The 19271-nt window shown below is 39.7% G+C and overlaps 1 protein-coding gene and 1 pseudogene across 12 annotated transcripts in view; one reads left to right on the forward strand and one right to left on the reverse strand.

The window, feature by feature from the left end:
• ptprfa (protein tyrosine phosphatase receptor type Fa) overlaps positions 1–19271 on the reverse strand; it is a 376185-nt gene that overhangs the window by 151712 nt on the left and 205202 nt on the right. For all 12 annotated transcript variants that reach the window (XM_085382136.1, XM_085382135.1, XM_085382137.1 and 9 more), the window contains one exon: positions 1708–1896. In XM_085382136.1, coding sequence (XP_085238262.1) covers positions 1708–1896 — 189 coding nt within the window. The remainder of the gene's footprint in view (positions 1–1707; positions 1897–19271) is intronic.
• LOC146653283 (uncharacterized) lies at positions 17163–19253 on the forward strand (annotated as a pseudogene).

The following is a 19271-nucleotide window of genomic DNA, read 5'->3' on the forward strand; positions in this document are numbered from 1 at the left end:
TCAGATGAAACCAAAGTAGAACTTTTTGGTATAAACTCAACTCGTCGTGTTTGGAGGAAGAAGAATACTGAGTTGCATCCCAAGAACACCATACCTACTGTGAAGCATGGGGGTGGAAACATCATGCTATGGGGCTGTTTTTCTGCCAAGGGGACAGGACGACTGATCCGTGTTAAGGACAGAATGAATGGAGCCATGTATCGTGAGATTTTGAGCCAAAACCTCCTTCCATCAGTGAGAACTTTGAAGATGAAACGAGGTCTTCCAACATGACAATGATCCAAAACACACCGCCCGGGCAACAAAGGAGTGGCTCCGTAAGAAGCATTTGAAAGTCCTGGAGTGGCCTAGCCAGTCTCCAGACCTCAACCCCATAGAAAATCTGTGGCGGGAGTTGAAAGTCCGCGTTGCTCGGCGACAGCCCCAAAACATCACTGCTCTCGAGAAGATCTGCATGGAGGAATGGGCCAAAATACCAGCTACTGTGTGTGCAAACCTGGTAAAGACCTATAGTAAACGTTTGACCTCTGTTATTGCCAACAAAGGTTATGTTACAAAGTATTGAGTTGTATTTTTGTTATTGACCAAATACTTATTTTCCACCCTGATTTACCAATAAATTCTTTACAAATCCTACCATGTGGATTCATGGATTTTTTTTTCACATTCTGTCTCTCACAGTTGAAGTGTACCTCTGGTGCACATTACTAACCTCTGTCATCATTTTAAGTGGGGGAACTTGCACAATCGGTGGCTGACTAAATACTTTTTTGCCCCACTGTATATCCAGTAAAACAGAAACTGTGTTCAACACTAACAGTATGACACTGACAGGCCTGGGTGCTAATATCTGAAGGAATTGTTAAATGGCTCAGAGAAGTCCCAGGCTCGGAGAGGTCCACTACTCAGCCAGACTTTCTTTGCTTATACTCGCTCAACCAAACCTAAAACCCCAGTTAGAGATAACTGGTTTTACAGCAGCGTTCATCAACTTTCGCTGCTGCTTCAGTTTCACTCTTCCTCTGTAAAAATGGAGCAACTGAATGTTGCCTTCTTCAGGCTTGTTCCTCTGAGACTATGTCAGTATCTCAAAGTCTGCATCATGTTCCAGCTCCGACGGGGCTGCTGGAACTGATTGCATCTACTCGAGACAATACTTGCAATTGAAGCGTCACAGCAGAAGGCCTGAGAAGCAGTTTTCCCCTCTGCGTCACTTAAAATAGGGCTGGAATATCCATTATTTTATTTATTTTTTTAAAGATTATATATATATGAAGCTGCACAGAGCACAGAGTAAACATATTTGTATTTATCTGTAACTTTATTAACTCCATATGAATTCATATGTTGCACTTAAGAGTACAAAAAAAATCTGGTGCGTTTCACGTCTGCATAGCCGATACAAGTTAGTACGATGCTCTAACCAGATGAAGGGAGAGCCGTGATACTGACAACTCTGACACTCCTTAGTACATCCCTCTTGTTGGTGAAAACATAAATGGACTCTCATTCAATACATATAAATATTGTATTGCACAGACAGTGCAGTGTTATTATGATATGTGGATTCTCCTCAAACTCTCACGATTGCACCTTTTCAACAGGTTTTCTACTAATTAAAAATGAATGATTAACGCCTGAAGAATCCTGTGCCTCTCATTGCTTAACAGAAATCTGTGTGTGAACCGACTGAGATGATTGCTTTACCTGATCGCAGCTGCTTAATGCGCCCATTGCTGCTACTAATATCCACAGGCAGGAAATCTTTGAACCAGTAGATCTCTGGATCGGGGTTTCCGCTGGCTGCACACAGCATTGTAGCCGTACGCGTTCTTTCCACAACCTTCAGCTGGGGGCCCATGTCTATGGTGGGGAAGCCGTGTGGTATCTGGTCCTCTGTAAGACAGACAAACACACATCAGCACTCCTGGACACGATACAGACGAGTCTCAGCCTGGCTCTGTCAGATTTTCTCTGCTCATTCCACAAACCTTCAGGTTGTAAGGTTTCCCCCCGTGAAATTCAAACACAGTGAAATCCAGCTCTAATGTAAGTATGGCGGGGCCACTGCATGACTAATCCTACCACAGAATTCCTCGTCATGGATCTGTGTGAACGAGAGCGAGGGCGATGCAATTTCACTGCCGGTAAAATGCATTGTGACGGAAAAAGGCTCCTACCAAGCACACATAATCTGACACGCTCGATGCAGTCAGATCACAATCCTGCCAAATTACAGACCAAATGTAATAAAATCACAGGCTGAAAATCCCATTCCACACCTCTGTCCGTGCCTCCGAGGAAGGACAGTTTTACACACCTACTTGAGCTTTTCTCATACAATAAACCGCAATTATTTAGATTTCTAATCTGTAATCTTTCCTTAAAAACAGCATTGCAGAGATGTTTCAACATAAAAACGATTTCATGGGTAAATAACAGAAAATAAGGTTCTGGAAGTTTGCTTGAACCTTCAGCTACAAAACTATCAAACCCTGAAGGATTTTTTTCTGATTTCAGTATCAGGCATTGCACATCTTTCACCCCACAAGAGTGCAGGGCATGCTGATAGAAGTTGCTGTTGCTGAGTGGAAGAAACAAGCAATGTATACTCCATCCTTCCATATAGCAAGAAGCAGTATACATACACAAATCAATTAGGAAACCATTACTTCAATTACCTTCTTGTTGTAACAAAAATATGCAAACAGCACGAACAAATTCATCAAAGCTCTACAAACAGGAGAGTTTTGATATACATTGATATGAAACAATATACAAAACAGACATTACCTCCAGCTAAAAGAAGTTTCTTTAGCTGATAATTACATCAGCGAGCCGATAGAAACTGCAAAAAGCTGGAATCATTTCAACACAGCAGGTTAACAAGCACCGACTCTGGTACAGCTCTTTTCATTATTCTTCAACAGTTCAGCATGAAGCAAAGTACAGAGCAGCTAGTGAGAGGTGGCACTACATACGAGGCCTGAAGGGTCATTACGATTTGTCAGCCACTTAAGACAAACTTAAATCTTTTCTTTGTCATTTAGATTGCCTCAGTTAGTTCACAAATAAAAACCACTGCACACATTTAACATCTAATTTAACATTAGTATAATTTCCTTGGTGCCTGTCAGCATATAACATTTTACATTTTGGCTGTTCTCCACAGAGGTTCGGATGGTTTCTGTGATCAGCAATCCAAGATAACTTCTCAATAACATCCTCAAGTTTCACTACATGTTTTCATTCAATTCAAAGTCACACAGAAGAGATTCAAATAAAAGCACAAGTCAAAAGTTAAAAGTTCAGGTCAATGCAAGATTATAAATGACCAAATGTATAAAGTTGAATCAGTTTACATCACGTTCCTGCTGTGAGCCTCTGCAGTATACATTATACTCACTTACTGCTACATTATCTAATTGAAACTATATACCCACAATATGTTTGTCTATTTTTTGTCAGTACTTTAGAAAATCTTAAATATTTGATATAAACCTGAAAGTTACATTGATGTATTGTGCACTACATCAATCAACTTAAAATATGGTTGTCACTGATATTGTTTGTACTGTTCTAGTTTTTATTTTTAAAAAAGTCCCTTTAATTTTTGACATGATAACAAGTAGTGAGTATTTTCCTTAGTATTGAGCTTGAAACCCTTGTAGCATGACAAGCCTACTACCCTGAGAAGACCCTGTGTCACACTCTAAAAGACCATGATGCAGATTTTTCAAACATTTTAGCTCACACTTTGACGAGCTCACTGTGCCATGACAGCCTAAAATAAAGAGCTTAGAATGAGTTGTGAGGAGGGAAGGAAAGATACTGCGGTGACACGTATAAAATGAAAACCCCAGGGAACGAAAGAGAGGTGACAGCCAAGATGCCTCAAAGCTGCTGGAAGATTTTCAACATCAACAAACAGCTTCTCTGCTCCACACAGAAAGCAAATGAGACCAGGCATTTGTCATGGTTTCTGCTGGCAACAGGGGGGAGCAAAACATGGAGCCCATGCAAAAGGGACCAAAAACTGCAATTCCATTAGTGACCACTTGGGGCTGGCTCCAAAGTGAGTCAATCCTAGATGGTTACCGTGTCTTTTCGGGCTATAAGGTTCAGTATTAGTATGACTTTTGTAAGCTACGAAGCCGCACCGCTTGATGGATTGTCTGAGCATTATGGCTGCCGTACTCAGGAGCCTTGCGGAGTAATCTGGGTCCTAAACGCCGTCACTTTCAGGTCCCAAAGTCAAACGAACACTGCAGCATCACTGAGAGTTAAAACCTAAATTCTTTCATCTTTAATAAAATCATCAGCGTTGCTGCTTTACCAGGTGTAACAATTAAGTTTAACATCCAGGAATCCATGAAAAAATAATTTATTACATTTAACGGAGTTAGAAGTTAGCAGGAAGTTAGCTCGCTGGCTTCCACCTAAACATGATATAGCATGTTCTGACTGAGAGATTTCTGAATAAATTCAAACGTACAGCTCTGCTATCACTTCCAACATAAATGAAGACAGGAAACTAAACAGCAGTGACGTTTGTAGGGTTACTGAAGTTTGGCTAGCTGATATATAATGATGTGCTACGTGATTGGTAGAAACACAGCTATGTTAGCATAACCAGTGAAGCTGGAGGATGAAGCTAACTTTCTTCCACTGGATAAAAGTTAACGTGAGGGTTCCTGATGGTTAGAGACAAATGCAATCGTATGGCAGGATGCTGTAAACGGACCAAACTTCAATCAGGAGAACAACTGAGATAATCCATCCACAATACGAGGTTAGTCATTAATATACTGCAACAACATGGGAATAGAGCAGCTGCCAGAGGATTCAGCATTAATGAATCAATGGTACAGAAGAGAAGGAAGCAAGAAGGAGCTGAGTAAAGTTTGACTTATCTGACTGTTTTGTTTTGCTTAATGCGCCTTATGTATAAAAAATATGGTAAATGTCCAGCTTTACAGTAGAAAAAGACATGGTTACAATCTGGTCCAAGTCAAAACTGTAGGAAATTTCATCTTTACAATCTTTATAACTTACTTTTCAGATTATATTAAGAACTACAGTTATGTATTTTTAGGGTTCTGGCTGCCAGTCACCTGCTAGGCTTCACTTCAGACAGTTCATTGAAGTAGACCTCTCAATTTTGGTGCCTCATGAAGGATTTTTCAGTGAACAATAATATGATAATAAACATGATCACTAACAGACTTTCCAAAATATCTGCTACACTTCTTGTAGTGTCTATGTATTCATAGTATTTTACTTAAATTATTGTGCAATACACTCATAAATGCATTCGCTGCTAACTACACAGTTTACTACACACTTTATGATATAAGCATAACTACAGCCCCCAGGGCTCCCTCCCCCCTTTTTTTTATGTTTTTGCACCTTCCCTTAATATCCAACAGTAACAGATTCTCAGAACCTACCAGGAAGTCCCACTGCCTTTTATTTTCTTAAAGCTCTGCCCTTTGCTCCAGTCTCTATTTAAAAGAATCAAACAGCTCCCGCTGCTCACAAATGGTGACAATAAGCTTGTCCTCCATTTCTGGCTGGTACAAGGTGGTCTCAGGAGAATCCAGCTCATAGTACCATGTAAATTCTTTGCTGAGGTTAAGATATTTTCAACTCGAGCGGATGCATATCGGCCACTATTTGCATCGATTAGTGGCAACTCTCCTACAGATTTAATGTGAACACAACAGTAGAAGGTTATTCGCAGTTTCCCCAGGAAGCTGAGAGAGTTTGGAACCCAGCCAACATGTATATATGGGCCCCACCTGGTTTTTGCTCGGGCTGGATGGGTACCATATGGGCATGGGCTCAAACTGGGCTTTTTGTATGGGGCCTACTTGGGTTCTTCACATTAAACCCATATGGGCAATGCCAAGTGGGCACTTTTAGTAGGTCCTAGCTGGGTCAAACATGGGAAACACTTAACTTGGTCCAAAATGGGAAACACATGTAGGACCCACTTGGGTTTTCCACCTGGGATAGACATGGGCAAACACAGTAATTTAAGGATAGGCTGTTGTTGTGTGCCCCAGGTGGGGCAAAGTGAGGTAATCAATATATGTTTTTAGCACTGATGACATAGGTGGGGCCCACCAGGTCAAACTATATGGGTCACACATGGGCAAATGCAAGTCAGACCCTGAAAACATGTCTATGTGGGCCCCAGGTGGGGCAAAGTGGGGTAATCAATATTTTTTTTTAGCACTGATGACATAGGTGGGGCCCACCTGGTCAAACTATATAGGTGGCACATGGGCAAATGCAAGTCAGACCCTGAAAACATGTCTATGTGGGCCCCAGGTGGGGCAAAGTGAGGTAATCAATATATGTTTTTAGCACTGATAACACAGGTGGGGCCCACCTGGTCAAACTATATGGGTCACACATGGGCAAATGCAAGTCAGACCCTGAAAACATGTCTATGTGGGCCCCAGGTGGGGCAAATGTGAGGTAGTCAAATATATATTTTAGCACTGATGACACACGTGGGGCCCACCTGGTCAAACTATATGGGTGGCACATGGGCAAATGCAAGTCAGACCCTGAAAACATGTCTATGTGGGCCCCATATGGGTTATGTTAAGTTAATATGGGCATATATTTTACGTGGGCTCAAGATTGTTTAGTATATATGGGACCCACTTGGGTTTATCACATTAAAGCCATATGGGCAAAACCAAGTGGAAACATATAGTAGGTCCTGGCTGGGTCAAACATGGGAAACACTTCACTTGTTTCAAAATGGGAAACACACGTAGGACCCACTTGGGTTTTTCACCTGGGTTAGACATGGGCAAACACAGTCATTTAAAGAAAAGCATTTGCTGTGTGCCCCAGGTGGGGCAAAGTGAGGTAATCAGTATATATTTTTGGTACTGATGACATAGGTGGGGCCCACCTGGTCAAACTATATGTGTCACACATGGGCAAATGCAAGTCAGACCCTGAAAACATGTCTATGTGGGCCCCAGGTGGGGCAAAGTGGGGTAATCAATATTTTTTTTTAGCACTGATGACATAGGTGGGGCCCACCTGGTCAAACTATATGGGTCACACATGGGCAAATGCAAGTCAGACCCTGAAAACATGTCTATGTGGGCCCCAGGTGGGGCAAAGTGAGGTAATCAATATATATTTTTAGCACTGATGACATAGGTGGGGCCCACCTGGTCAAACTATATGGGTCACACATGGGCAAATGCAAGTCAGACCCTGAAAACATGTCTATGTGGGCCCCAGGTGGGTTATGTTAAGTTAATATGGGCATATATTTTATGTGGGCTCAAGATTGTTTATTATATATGGGACCCACTTAGGTTTCTCACATTAAAGCCATTTGGGCAAAACCAAGTGGAAACATATAGTAGGTCCTGGCTGGGTCAAACATGGGAAACACTTCACTTGGTCCAAAATGGGAAACACATCTAGGACCCACTTGGGTTTTTCACATGGGTTAGATATGTGCTAACATAGTCTTTTAAAGAAAAGCTGTTTTTGTGTGCCCCAGATGGGGCAAAGTGAGGTAATCAATATATGTTTTTAGCACTGATAACACAGGTGGGGCCCACCTGGTCAAACTATATGGGTCACACATGGGCAAATGCAAGTCAGAACCTGAAAACATGTCTATGTGGGCCCCAGGTGGGGCAAATGTGAGGTAGTCAAATATATATTTTAGCACTGATGACACACGTGGGGCCCACCTGGTCAAACTATATGGGTGGCACATGGGCAAATGCAAGTCAGACCCTGAAAACATGTCTATGTGGGCCCCATATGGGTTATGTTAAGTTAATATGGGCATATATTTTACGTGGGCTCAAGATTGTTTAGTATATATGGGACCCACTTGGGTTTATCACATTAAAGCCATATGGGCAAAACCAAGTGGAAACATATAGTAGGTCCTGGCTGGGTCAAACATGGGAAACACTTCACTTGTTTCAAAATGGGAAACACACGTAGGACCCACTTGGGTTTTTCACCTGGGTTAGACATGGGCAAACACAGTCATTTAAAGAAAAGCATTTGCTGTGTGCCCCAGGTGGGGCAAAGTGAGGTAATCAGTATATATTTTTGGTACTGATGACATAGGTGGGGCCCACCTGGTCAAACTATATGTGTCACATGGGCAAATGCAAGTCAGACCCTGAAAACATGTCTATGTGGGCCCCAAATGGGTTATGTTAAATTAATATGGGCATATATTTTACATGGGCTCAAGATTGTTTAGTATATATGGGACCCACTTGGGTTTCTCACATGAAAGCCATATGGGTGGGTATCCAATGTAGGTCCTAGTTGGGTCAGTGATGGTAAATGTGTACATGGGTTTAAAATGGTAGCACATGCTGTGCATTTTGAATGTGAGGATTCTTCTTCTGTGAAGAGCCTGAGAAAGTGTTATTTGAATAAAGGAGGATTTATTCCAAACAAGCCCATCACAGATTGCACACAATCCAGGGAGTTGTGAAAGTCAAATTTTAAAAAGAATCTCAAAAGGAAGTAAGAACATAACTCTCTTTTATAACCTGCAGACGGCACCCATGAGTACCATTCTCTAACAAATCACCCTAACTTTAAAATATTTGGCACAACCTCAGTCTATCACTTCTGATATCCTTAGGCACAGTCAAATATTCTTTACTTTTCATTTTTGACCCTCTCAGTTTTTAGCCTCAGTATTTGAACTTTCAGTGCTCTGCATGGTCAGGCTCAGATAAGATAAAATAAGAACTTAATTGATTCCTCTTGGGGATATTCACTTGTCACAGCAGCAATAAAATGTGATGAAAACGGACATAAGAATAGAAAAAAAAACATTATAGCATGCAATATCAAGAAAAGCAAAAAAATACACATTAAAACCTAAGATATAAGTGAATTATACAGAGAAAAATACAGATTTGCCATTTTGTGCAAATTCAGGATTTCCAGTTGTTCAATTAGGACTGTTCACATTAGCAAACATGCAGTTGACGATTTCCAGTAAATCAGACACACTATACTGCATTAGAGAAAAGACCATTAGCTATATTACATATGTGGAAGCATAATTCACTTGAAAAACTAAAAAGACTGTAGAAGTTGAAAGTTTTGGTTGATCAGATCCAATATTTAAAAGCTCCTCAGTATAAAGCTTACTCTTCAACCTCACCCTTGACACAGTCTGTTTGACCTGCTCCCCTCAGGCAGGAGGCTCCGGTCCATTCGCACCAGAACCTCTCGCCATAAGAACAGTTTCTTCCCCTCTGCTGTTGGACACATGAACAATAAACGTACGACTGTTCCCACCACTAACACATGACCCTACTGTATCACTGCATCATTCCATGTTTGGCATTGATCACCACCTGCACTCATGTATATATCTATCTACTTAGCACTTTTAATTCTTATTCTTATTTTTATTTTTAAGCGTTTATGACAGTATGTTTGCACCAAGCACCGCAGCAATTTCCTAATGTTGTAAACCTGCTCAACATTTGGCAATAAAACCCTTTCTGATTCTGATTCTTTTAAGTGAGGTGTTGCTATTGTTATCATTATGATATATTCTGTCAATTATGCTTTTATTATTATGTTGTTTTATTTTTATGTTATTTGACAATAATTACATATGATTTTTTAAAACATATTAACCATTCCTATACTTAAAAACTAAAATTTATCTTTTTAACTTGTGCATGGTTTGCCTTTTAAAATGTTTGTATCAGGCATAAAATGACTTTTTAAATAAAGTTGTTTTTTAAAGTGAGCGGTTCCTATTGCAACCAGTCTTCGCGGTCTTTTTTGTTTAAATGAGGGAGGAGCAGATTGCGCCGCCTATGAAAAAAAAAACTTTTTAAATAAAGTTGTTTTTTAAAGTGAGCAGCAACCAGTCTTCGCAGTCTTTTTTGTTGAAATGAGGGAGGAGCAGATTGCGCCGCCTATGGACTAGTGTGGTCTGTCCTCAGTTGTGAGCAGATTTTTGACTTGCTGGTTCCTGGAGTACGTGGAGGACATCGATTATTTAAAGGAATTTAAAACTAACACCAAGGTAAATACTGAAGGTTTGATAAGTTATCATCAATGGTTATTTTAGTTGCTTTCTATACTTGTCCTAAACGGTATAAGGGAGAGAGGCATATAACATCCTTAGCTAGCAGGTGGAACTGGGTTAATTTGCTGTCATTGTCTTTGGCGAATATAATTAAAAGTTACTCACAAAACTCCTACTGCCTATATTCTACTCAGTAAAGTACATTTTATCTTATCTTATTCTGTTTCCATCGCACCAATATCTCTATACAGTTTGTGAATTTACGTAATATAATGTACACCGCGTTTTTTCTCCCTCTGTGCATCTGCAACCAGCTATTTTTAATTAATTCAAAAAGTAATGATTTTTTTATTTTTTAGTACTGTGCTTTAGTGGATTCCCGCTCAGGTAATGCGGCCATTATGCACTACTCAGTAAACAAAATGGCAGTTAGTCGTACAGTACCACGTGACATACATGTGCAATGTGGCAAGCTCACTTTATAGGGGTGTAAAATATGAGATGTTTGTTTAAATTACTGCAGTAGATGCTTGCAGCTTAAAATGGTAATGTTATCAGATATGCATTTATGGTGTGCAAAAAGAACGGGGGATGGGGGACAAACACAGCTTTTTCAGCCTAAACACTGCCTGGATCACTGTCAGGCTACGTCCACACGTACATGGGTAATTTTGAAAACGGACATTTTCTGTTTTCGTTAAAAAAATTAAAAAAAAAAAAATCCCTCCACTCGCAAAAGCCAAAACGCTGCTAGGAACATGCCAAAGCAGCAGGTGGCGATATAGTGTAGAAATGTCGGCCAATCAGAAGTCATGAAGCCTGGGTGGGAAAGAGTAAACAAAGATGGTGCATAGAAGCAGAACTGAGTCCTATGTGTGGAGGGACAGTAACTGTGTATATGTAAGCATTGAAACACTGCATAGAGTAAAATTAACAGTAATGGTATTTTTTCTAAGTCATTGTAGAAATTCATTTCACCGAAGCAATAACCTGGCACATGGTGTGATGTCAAAAAAGGCACAGACCTTTGATGCTGCGTTTCCTCTGTTTCCCTCATCCACGCCTAAACGCAAAAACGGTTTTTGAAAATCTCCACCCTGGCATGAGTTTCAAAAAAGTCTCCGCTTTCAGTAACCGTATGCCGTTTACGTGTGGACGAAAGGTGAAAACGCACAGAAAAATCTGCGTTTTCAAAAATACCCGTGTACGTGTGGACGTAGCCTTAAATACTGTGCTGTTCCATCTAGTTATTGGTCCAAGGCAGTTATTAATTTAATAAGTAAGTGCAGATCAGATGGTGATGTAGGAAAATGCAGAACATGTTACTATAGCTGAATGCTGTGTAAAACACTAGTATTAAATCTAACTCCCATTGATGGCTTAATTAACTATTTAATAAAATTAAGTCTTTCACTAAATATCCCCCTATGCATAGTTAAGTAGTCTATGTAGCAGTCTACTGCAGGATGTCCAAAGTGCAGCCTGCAGGTCATATGTGCCCCCCTAAGTGATTTTGTGTCATTCAACTGTAAATGAAACATGTTAAAATTTTATACTGCTTGTACAGCACACAGTTGCTGAAGATAGACAATTAATAATATTTTTATGTTCAGATTTGTTCTGGGATATGTCACCATTTATATATATCTTCCCGTGACTTTAAAGTTTGTCAGCTAGTTAGGTACATTTTTGCACTGCCAGTGTTTGCTGTTGGAGTTGATCAGTTTACCATATAAACACTTGCAGTGCATTTCAAACTTATAATTACACTGTTCATTTTGTGCATTAGTAAGTAAATCTCCTATATTGAATTATCCTGGAAAAAATGGAAACGTTTGCAACTTTTTCTTTCTCATGTACTTTCTTTTATTTCCTTATGACATTTAGATTCTTTGGGATCTCAAACACCATCTTTGACATGTAAGTCATTTTCATATTATTTGTATTACTTATTAGCCATATTCAATAGCTTGCACGGATTATTTTGAAAAGTGATGGTTAATGGTACATCTGTGAAAGGAGTGCATTACTATTTTTTTTCTTCTGGTAATCGGTATAAATGTTTATTTAGCTGCAGGAGTCAATGACCAATTTCATAATTAGACATCTACTGAAATTTCAATGTTTTGTGCTAACATAATGCCAACAGTGCTCTCTTCACATGTCCCACAACTCTGACAGTTTTGCTCCTCCCCTCACAATTGGAGTTCTCTCTGAGCTGCTGCTGTCAGGTGCATCAAAACATTTTACATTCCCTTGTTATTCGAATCTCTATCTGAGTTTAGGACTCCAAACATTCACACCTGCTGTCAGTAACCAGAGCTCACAGGACTGTAAGTAGTGCAGCTCATTAAGGTGAGTTGAATTGAAATCTATACTTTATAGGAAGGTTTTTACTGATAAAAGTGGTAATAAACATGGTAACCAATAAAAATGCAGTGCCGCTTTAAAAAAAAAAAAAAGAAATTACTCCTGTAATTTCTAACAGTTTTTTTAACAGCAGGTGTGAGCATCCATAGTCGTTAAGCTTTGGTAAAGATTTAAAAATAACATAACATTAAACATTAAATAAGTTTGATGGTGTTGACAGCAGCAGCTCAGTGTTAATCAGCGGATGGTGAGGGGAGCAGGAAAGCGTTTTTCGTCGTAGTTGTTGGAGTTGTTTAAGATGCTGATATTAACTGAACAAAAATTAACTGAGTTGTTTTCCATTCTATAGAAATTGTGTATCTACTTTTTAATAAGTCTTTATGCTGATGTTCTTAATTATCATGTATTACAGATTTTATTTTTAAGCAACAACATTTTAGCATGCAATCAGAGCATGCCTTACAGTACAGTTTTGTAAGCTGTGCACACAAACAGACTGTTAATTTACAAAATTGATCATTCAACAAATGTAAATCACTGCAGATTTTTTGTTTTAGGTGCACTGTATGGGCTCAAAATGTGGTCATAAATATTTTGTACTTGTAAATCAGGATTTGTATGTGTAAAAAGTATTTGTGTGTGGCCAAAAAAACCCTGCACGTTACAAGTACGAATTTTGACCCTATTTTTCTTCCTTTCATCTGATTGGTCAATGTCATGTCAATCACAAATGTAACAATCCAATCAGAGAACAGATGGGTTTGGCTGTCGGAGGGGAGCTTTTTTGAACTGCAGGTCCTTGAAGGGTGATACAGTTTGAAGCTGGAGGATCTCTATATAAATATCCGATAGCAGCTAGGTCCCCTAACTCTCAGCAGCTGTTGAAAGGATAAAGTTGTGGTATATCACTGGTTAGAAATACCATTATTACTTTAGGATTAGTTTAACACAAAGTCAGGGCTGACCCAGGACCATTGCTGTGAGTCACAGTGCGCAGCATAAAAGTGCTTTCACATCAGACGGAGGATGTGCTGCTAATGCTAACTGCTAACTAAAAGCAAAGGATCCAGAATTTGTAGCGCTGGCTGCTGGGCTCTGTGGGTTTTTGCAGCAGCTCTACCTGTACTAGATGCATCTGCTCCTTGTTGTTTCTATCTCTGACTTTATGTCCTCTACAAGAGTTTCTGGTTTTTTTTGCTAGTTCTTCAAATGTTCAATAAAAACATGTATGCTAATTCATAACGGAGAAAGCTTTGTAATGAAAGCTGTCATTTCCAAAACATTGCCCCCCCCGCAGCGCTGTTGAAAAGGCTGTGGAAGTCCCTGTATTAAGCACGTAGACCTGTGACACAAAAATCACCAAAGTCGGATGACCACAGACTGTTTTCCTTCGTGGTGATGAAGGAAAACGCTGGGTTGGCATGTAAAAGGGCATTTATTCCCTTCAAAGACCTGCAGTTCAAAAAAGCGCCCCTCCGACAGCCAAACCCATCTGTTCTCTGATTGGATTGTTACATTTGTGACATGACATTGACCAATCAGATGAAAGGAAGAAAAATAGGGTCAAAATTCATACTTGTAACTTGCAGGGTTCTTTTTTTTGCACACAAATCTTTTTTACGCACACACAAATTCTTTTTACACATACAGATCTTTTTTTATGCACACACACACAAATCTTTTCTTACACACACACACACACACACACACAAATCTTTTTTACACATACAAATCCTGATTTACAAGTACAAAATATTTATGACCACATTTTGAGCCCATAGCACTGTAACAGCTAGAAGGAACTCCTCAAAATTAAAGGCAGAATAGGGAAATACATGGAAATAACCATTTTCCTTCAAGCACATCAGCAAAGTTAAATTGGTATACTTGATAACTTTTGTTATAAGTATCACATGAATATGAATCCCCACAATTATAGATTTTAATTGGGAAGCAACATGCAGATGTACAGAAGGACTATAAACAGCAATTTCTATCACATACAACTCTTTGAGAAAATACCAGCAGTGAGAATTTATCACTTGCTGATTTATACATTTTACAGTGTAGATTGATGGAAAATCTCCACTCTGGCTGAAGTGTTTTTTACAAACAATGTTTCCAAATACAGTGGCTTGCAAAAGTATTCGGCCCCCTTGAACTTTTCCACATTTTGTCACATTACAGCCACAAACATGAATCGATTTTATTGGAATCCCACGTGAAAGAAGAATAGTGGGGATGGTGTGTTCAGAGTGATGTGCAGTGTTAGTTTTCCACCACACATAGCGTTTTGCATTTTGGCCAAAAAGTTCCATTTTTGGTCTCATCTGACCAGAGTGTCTTCTTCCACATGTTTGCTGTGTCCCCCACATGGCTTGTGGCAAACTGCAAACGGGAGTTCTTATGGTTTTCTGTTAACAATGGCTTTCTTCTTGCCACTCTTCCATAAAGGCCAACTTTGTGCAGTGCACGACTAATAGTTGTCCTATGGACAGATTCCCCCACCTGAGCTGTAGATCTCTGCAGCTCGTCCAGAGTCACCATGGGCCTCTTGGCTGCATTTCTCTCTTTCTCTGCAGCGCCCTCCTTGTTCGGCCTGTGAGTTTAGGTGGACGGCCTTGTCTTGGTAGGTTTACAGTTGTGCCATACTCCTTCCATTTCTGAATGACCACTTGAACAGTGCTTCGTGGGATGTTCAAGGCTTGGGAAATCTTTTTGTAGCCCAAACCTGCTCTAAATTTCTCAATAACTTCATCCCTGACCTGTCTGGTGTGTTCTTTGGACTTCATGGTGTTGTTGCTCCCAATATTCTCTTAGACAACCTCTGAGGCTGTGACAGAGCAGCTGTATTTGTACTGACATTAGATTACACACAGGTGCACTCTATTTAGTCATTAGCACTCATCAGGCAATGTCCATGGGCAACTGACTGCACTCAGACCAAAGGGGGCTGAATAATTACGCACACCCCACTTTGCAGTTATCTATTTGTAAAAAATGTTTGGAATCATGTATGACTTTCATTCCACTTTCACGTGTACACCACTTTGTGTTGGTCTTTCACATGGAATTCCAATAAAAATGATTCCTGCTTGTAGAGCAGGGCGATATGGCCAAAAATATTTATCACGATATATATTTGAAAATTTGCGATAACGATATAACCGACGATATAATTGATGCGAGACAAAATACAACTCCACAACATTACTAGTGCAAAAAGACAACCTTCCATTTATTTTCACTTAAACAAGAAGCTGGTTTTTATGTACATTAAAGCTTTATAGAAATGTAACAGTGCAAATGCAAATTCCTTGCTGAAAGTTTAACCAAAAGGCATTTCCAGTAGAAATGGGCTGACATATCCTGAGCATAACCATGTATAATATCCACTGAAGTTAAAAAGAGGTGCTTTGCAACATTAAACTGCAGTGTGCAGTACGCATTTTTCGGACCATAAGGTGCACAGGATTATAAGGCACATTAAGCGAAACAAAGCAGTCAGATAAATCAAACTTTATTAAACTCATTCTTCTTGCTTCCTCCACTTCTGTACCATTGATTCATTAATGTTGAATTCTCTGGCAGCTGCTCTATTCCCATGTTGTTGCAGTATATTAATAACTAACCTCGTATTGTGGATGGATTATCTCAGTTGTTCTCCTGACTGAAGTTTGGTCCGTTTACAGCATCCTGCCATGCGATTGCATTTGTCTCTAACCATGAAGAACCTTCACATTAACTTTTATAAGTGGAAAAGTGTTAGTGTTCGTCCTCCAGCTTCACTGCTTATGTTATGCTAACATAGCTGTGTCGCTAGCGATCACGTAGCACATCATTATATACCAGCTAGCCCAACTTCAGTAACCCTACAAACGTCACTGCTGTTTAGTTTCCTGTCTTCATTTATGTTGGAAGTGATAGCAGAGCTGTACGTTTGATTTTTTTTCAGAAATCTCTCAGTCAGAACATGCTATATCATGCTTAGGTAACTAGCGAAACTAGCGAGCTAACTTCCGCTAGCTTCCTGCTAACTTCTAACTCCGTTAAATGTAATAACTTTTGTTTTCATGGATGCCTGGAAGTTAAACTTTATAGTTACACCTGGTAAAGCAGCAATGCTGATCGTTTTATTAAAGATGAAAGAATTTAGACAGTTTTTAACTCTAAGTGATGCTGCAGTGTTGTTTGACATGAAGAATACGGAGCTTAGGACCCAGATTACTCCCAGATTTAAGAGCATCTTAGTCCGACAAATACGACAATAACGATGGCCGCTTGCATGTTCTGCAAAAAAATGTGCTTTGTTGTGTATCTGACGGACAAACACCAAACCAGTTCCACATCACTGAAGTTGCACCATTTTTACAAACCAATTCTGGTTCATCTGTTTCACTCAACGACCGGCCATGTGCGTATGAAAACAAAGGCACTGCGCATGCGCGTTTTACTCCCATTCTATCGCGATATTTCATTTTCCTATCGTTGCCTAACATTATACCGGTATTATCGTGAACGGTATAATATGGCCCAGCCCTACCTGCTTGTGTCTGCAATGTGACAAAATGTGGAAAAGTTCAAGGGGGGTGAATACTTTTGCAAGCTACTGTATTCCTCTTCAGAATATCTTCTGCAATTTTATGGATTGCCGTATGTGTGAAAATGGCTCACACTTCTATTCTGCACACAATCTTCTGTGTATTTTAGTGAAATGGATTACCTTCTTGCCAAATCACGGACGAGGAGAAGGAGAATTAAAGTTAGAGTTCAGCAGCATTTACAGAGCCTTGCTTTAGATGCTGTGGAACTTGCAGAGAAGGCCGTGGACCAGGCTTTGCAATACACTGAAGATGTGGCGAACAAACATTCGATTGTGGATGAAGCAGTGGAAAATATTGAAGATATAGAAAATAAAGATGAGACTATCAACAAGGCAGAGGACAATGTAGAGGAATATTCGAGTAACAGCTTGGATGAAGATTTACCTCTGGATTTTAATAGTAATGACTTTTACATGGATAGTGAAGCGGATGAAGAACAAAACTGTGACTTTCCTGATGTGGAGTCAAACTCTGATGCTAAGAGGAAACTTGCTGAATGGGCAGCAAACCGAAATGTGTCTCATACTGTGTTGTCAGAGCTCTTAACCATACTTTTGGAGCTTGGTCTCGATTTGCCAAAGGATCCCAGAACTTTGCTCAGTACATTAAAAGACTGTGAAGTGAAACAAATTGGCAGGGGAAGTTACTACCATTTTGGTCTTGAAAGTGCAGTATTGTCAGAACTGAAAATGATAAATCAACATGAACTGAAAACTGATACATTAACCATTCGTGTGAATGTTGATGGTTTGCCTCTCTTTAAGAGCTCTAATATGCAACTGTGGCCCATTTTAGGTAAGATAGTTGAACTGCCACAAGCAAATGTTTTCATGATGGGTATATATGCTGGTCCCTGCAAACCTGAGTCGGTGAACGACTACATGCATGATTTTATAGAAGATGTAAAAAAGGTCACAAAAACTGGTATTGTTTTCAATGGAAAACACTTCAATGTACCCCTTCCAGATGCTTTTATCTGTGACACCCCAGCTAGAGCTTATTTAAAATGCATCAAAGGTCATGGTGGCTACAGTTCTTGTGAGCGCTGTACACAGTATGGTGTTTATGTTGATGGGAAAGTTATTTTTCCAGATATGGATTCAAGTCTCAGATCAGATTCTCAGTTTGAAGAAATGTTAGATGAAGATCACCACAACTCCAAATCACCTCTTCAAGAGCTAGGCATTGGCATGGTTTCAGCCTTTCCCTTAGACTATATGCATTTAATTTGCTTGGGTATTGTACGTAAATTACTTGCCCTGTGGATTAAGGGACCATTGCAGTGTCGGGTTCCTACTTCTACTCTGTCTGCCATTTCAGATCACTTAAAACAGTGTAGGCAAAGTCTGCCACGCACGTTTTCCAGAAAGCCACGGTCCCTAATGGAGTACAGACAATGGAAAGCTACAGAATTAAGACAATTTTTGTTGTATACTGGACCAGTTGTGCTTTTCCAGAAACTGTGCAATCCACAGTACAAGAACTTCCTGGTTTTGTCATCTGCTATGAGGATACTTTTGTCTCCTTTGTGTAAAGAGTACTGCTATTATGCAAAAAAATTATTGAGATGCTTTGTTGCCAACTTTGCTAAGATTTATGGGACTAAATTCTTAGTTAACAATACACACAGTCTTTTGCACCTAGCAGATGATGCTACAAAGTATGGCCCTCTGGATTTGGTTTCATGTTTTCCATTTGAGAATTATTTGGGACAGTTAAAAAAGATGGTGAGAAGACCACAGGATCCTGTATAGCAAATTGTCAGACGAGTTTGTGAAAAGCAATTGTATCCTCACAGGTCTTGCAAAATGCCAGAGGGTGTACTCACACAGCCACATACATCTGGACCTATGATGACTGAATTTTTTGTCCATCATTCTTTTCAGTACAAGATGTACAGACATGGAAATCAAATAATCTCCACCTCCAGTGGAACAAATTGTTTTGATCTTGAAGGCAAAGTTGCAGTTGTGCGGAACATTGTGCTGTTCATCGGAGAAATACATGTTTTGTTTGAACTGTTTGAGACTGGAACAGCGTTTTTTAACTACCCTATTGATTCAACATCTCTGGGTGTACATTTGTTGTCAAAACTGTCAGGTCATCTTGCTAGTGCTCCTGTAACTAAATTTACAAAACCAATTATTTTGTTACCTTTTCGTAATGCATTTGTAGCTTTGCCTCAGCTACACAGCATGTAACTTAATGGCGTTTACAGG

Source organism: Rhamphochromis longiceps, linkage group LG15 (genome assembly GCF_057381845.1).
Source record: "Rhamphochromis longiceps isolate RC_006_pf linkage group LG15, R_longiceps_female_GT1.1, whole genome shotgun sequence".
In the NCBI taxonomy this organism is placed as follows: domain Eukaryota; kingdom Metazoa; phylum Chordata; class Actinopteri; order Cichliformes; family Cichlidae; genus Rhamphochromis; species Rhamphochromis longiceps.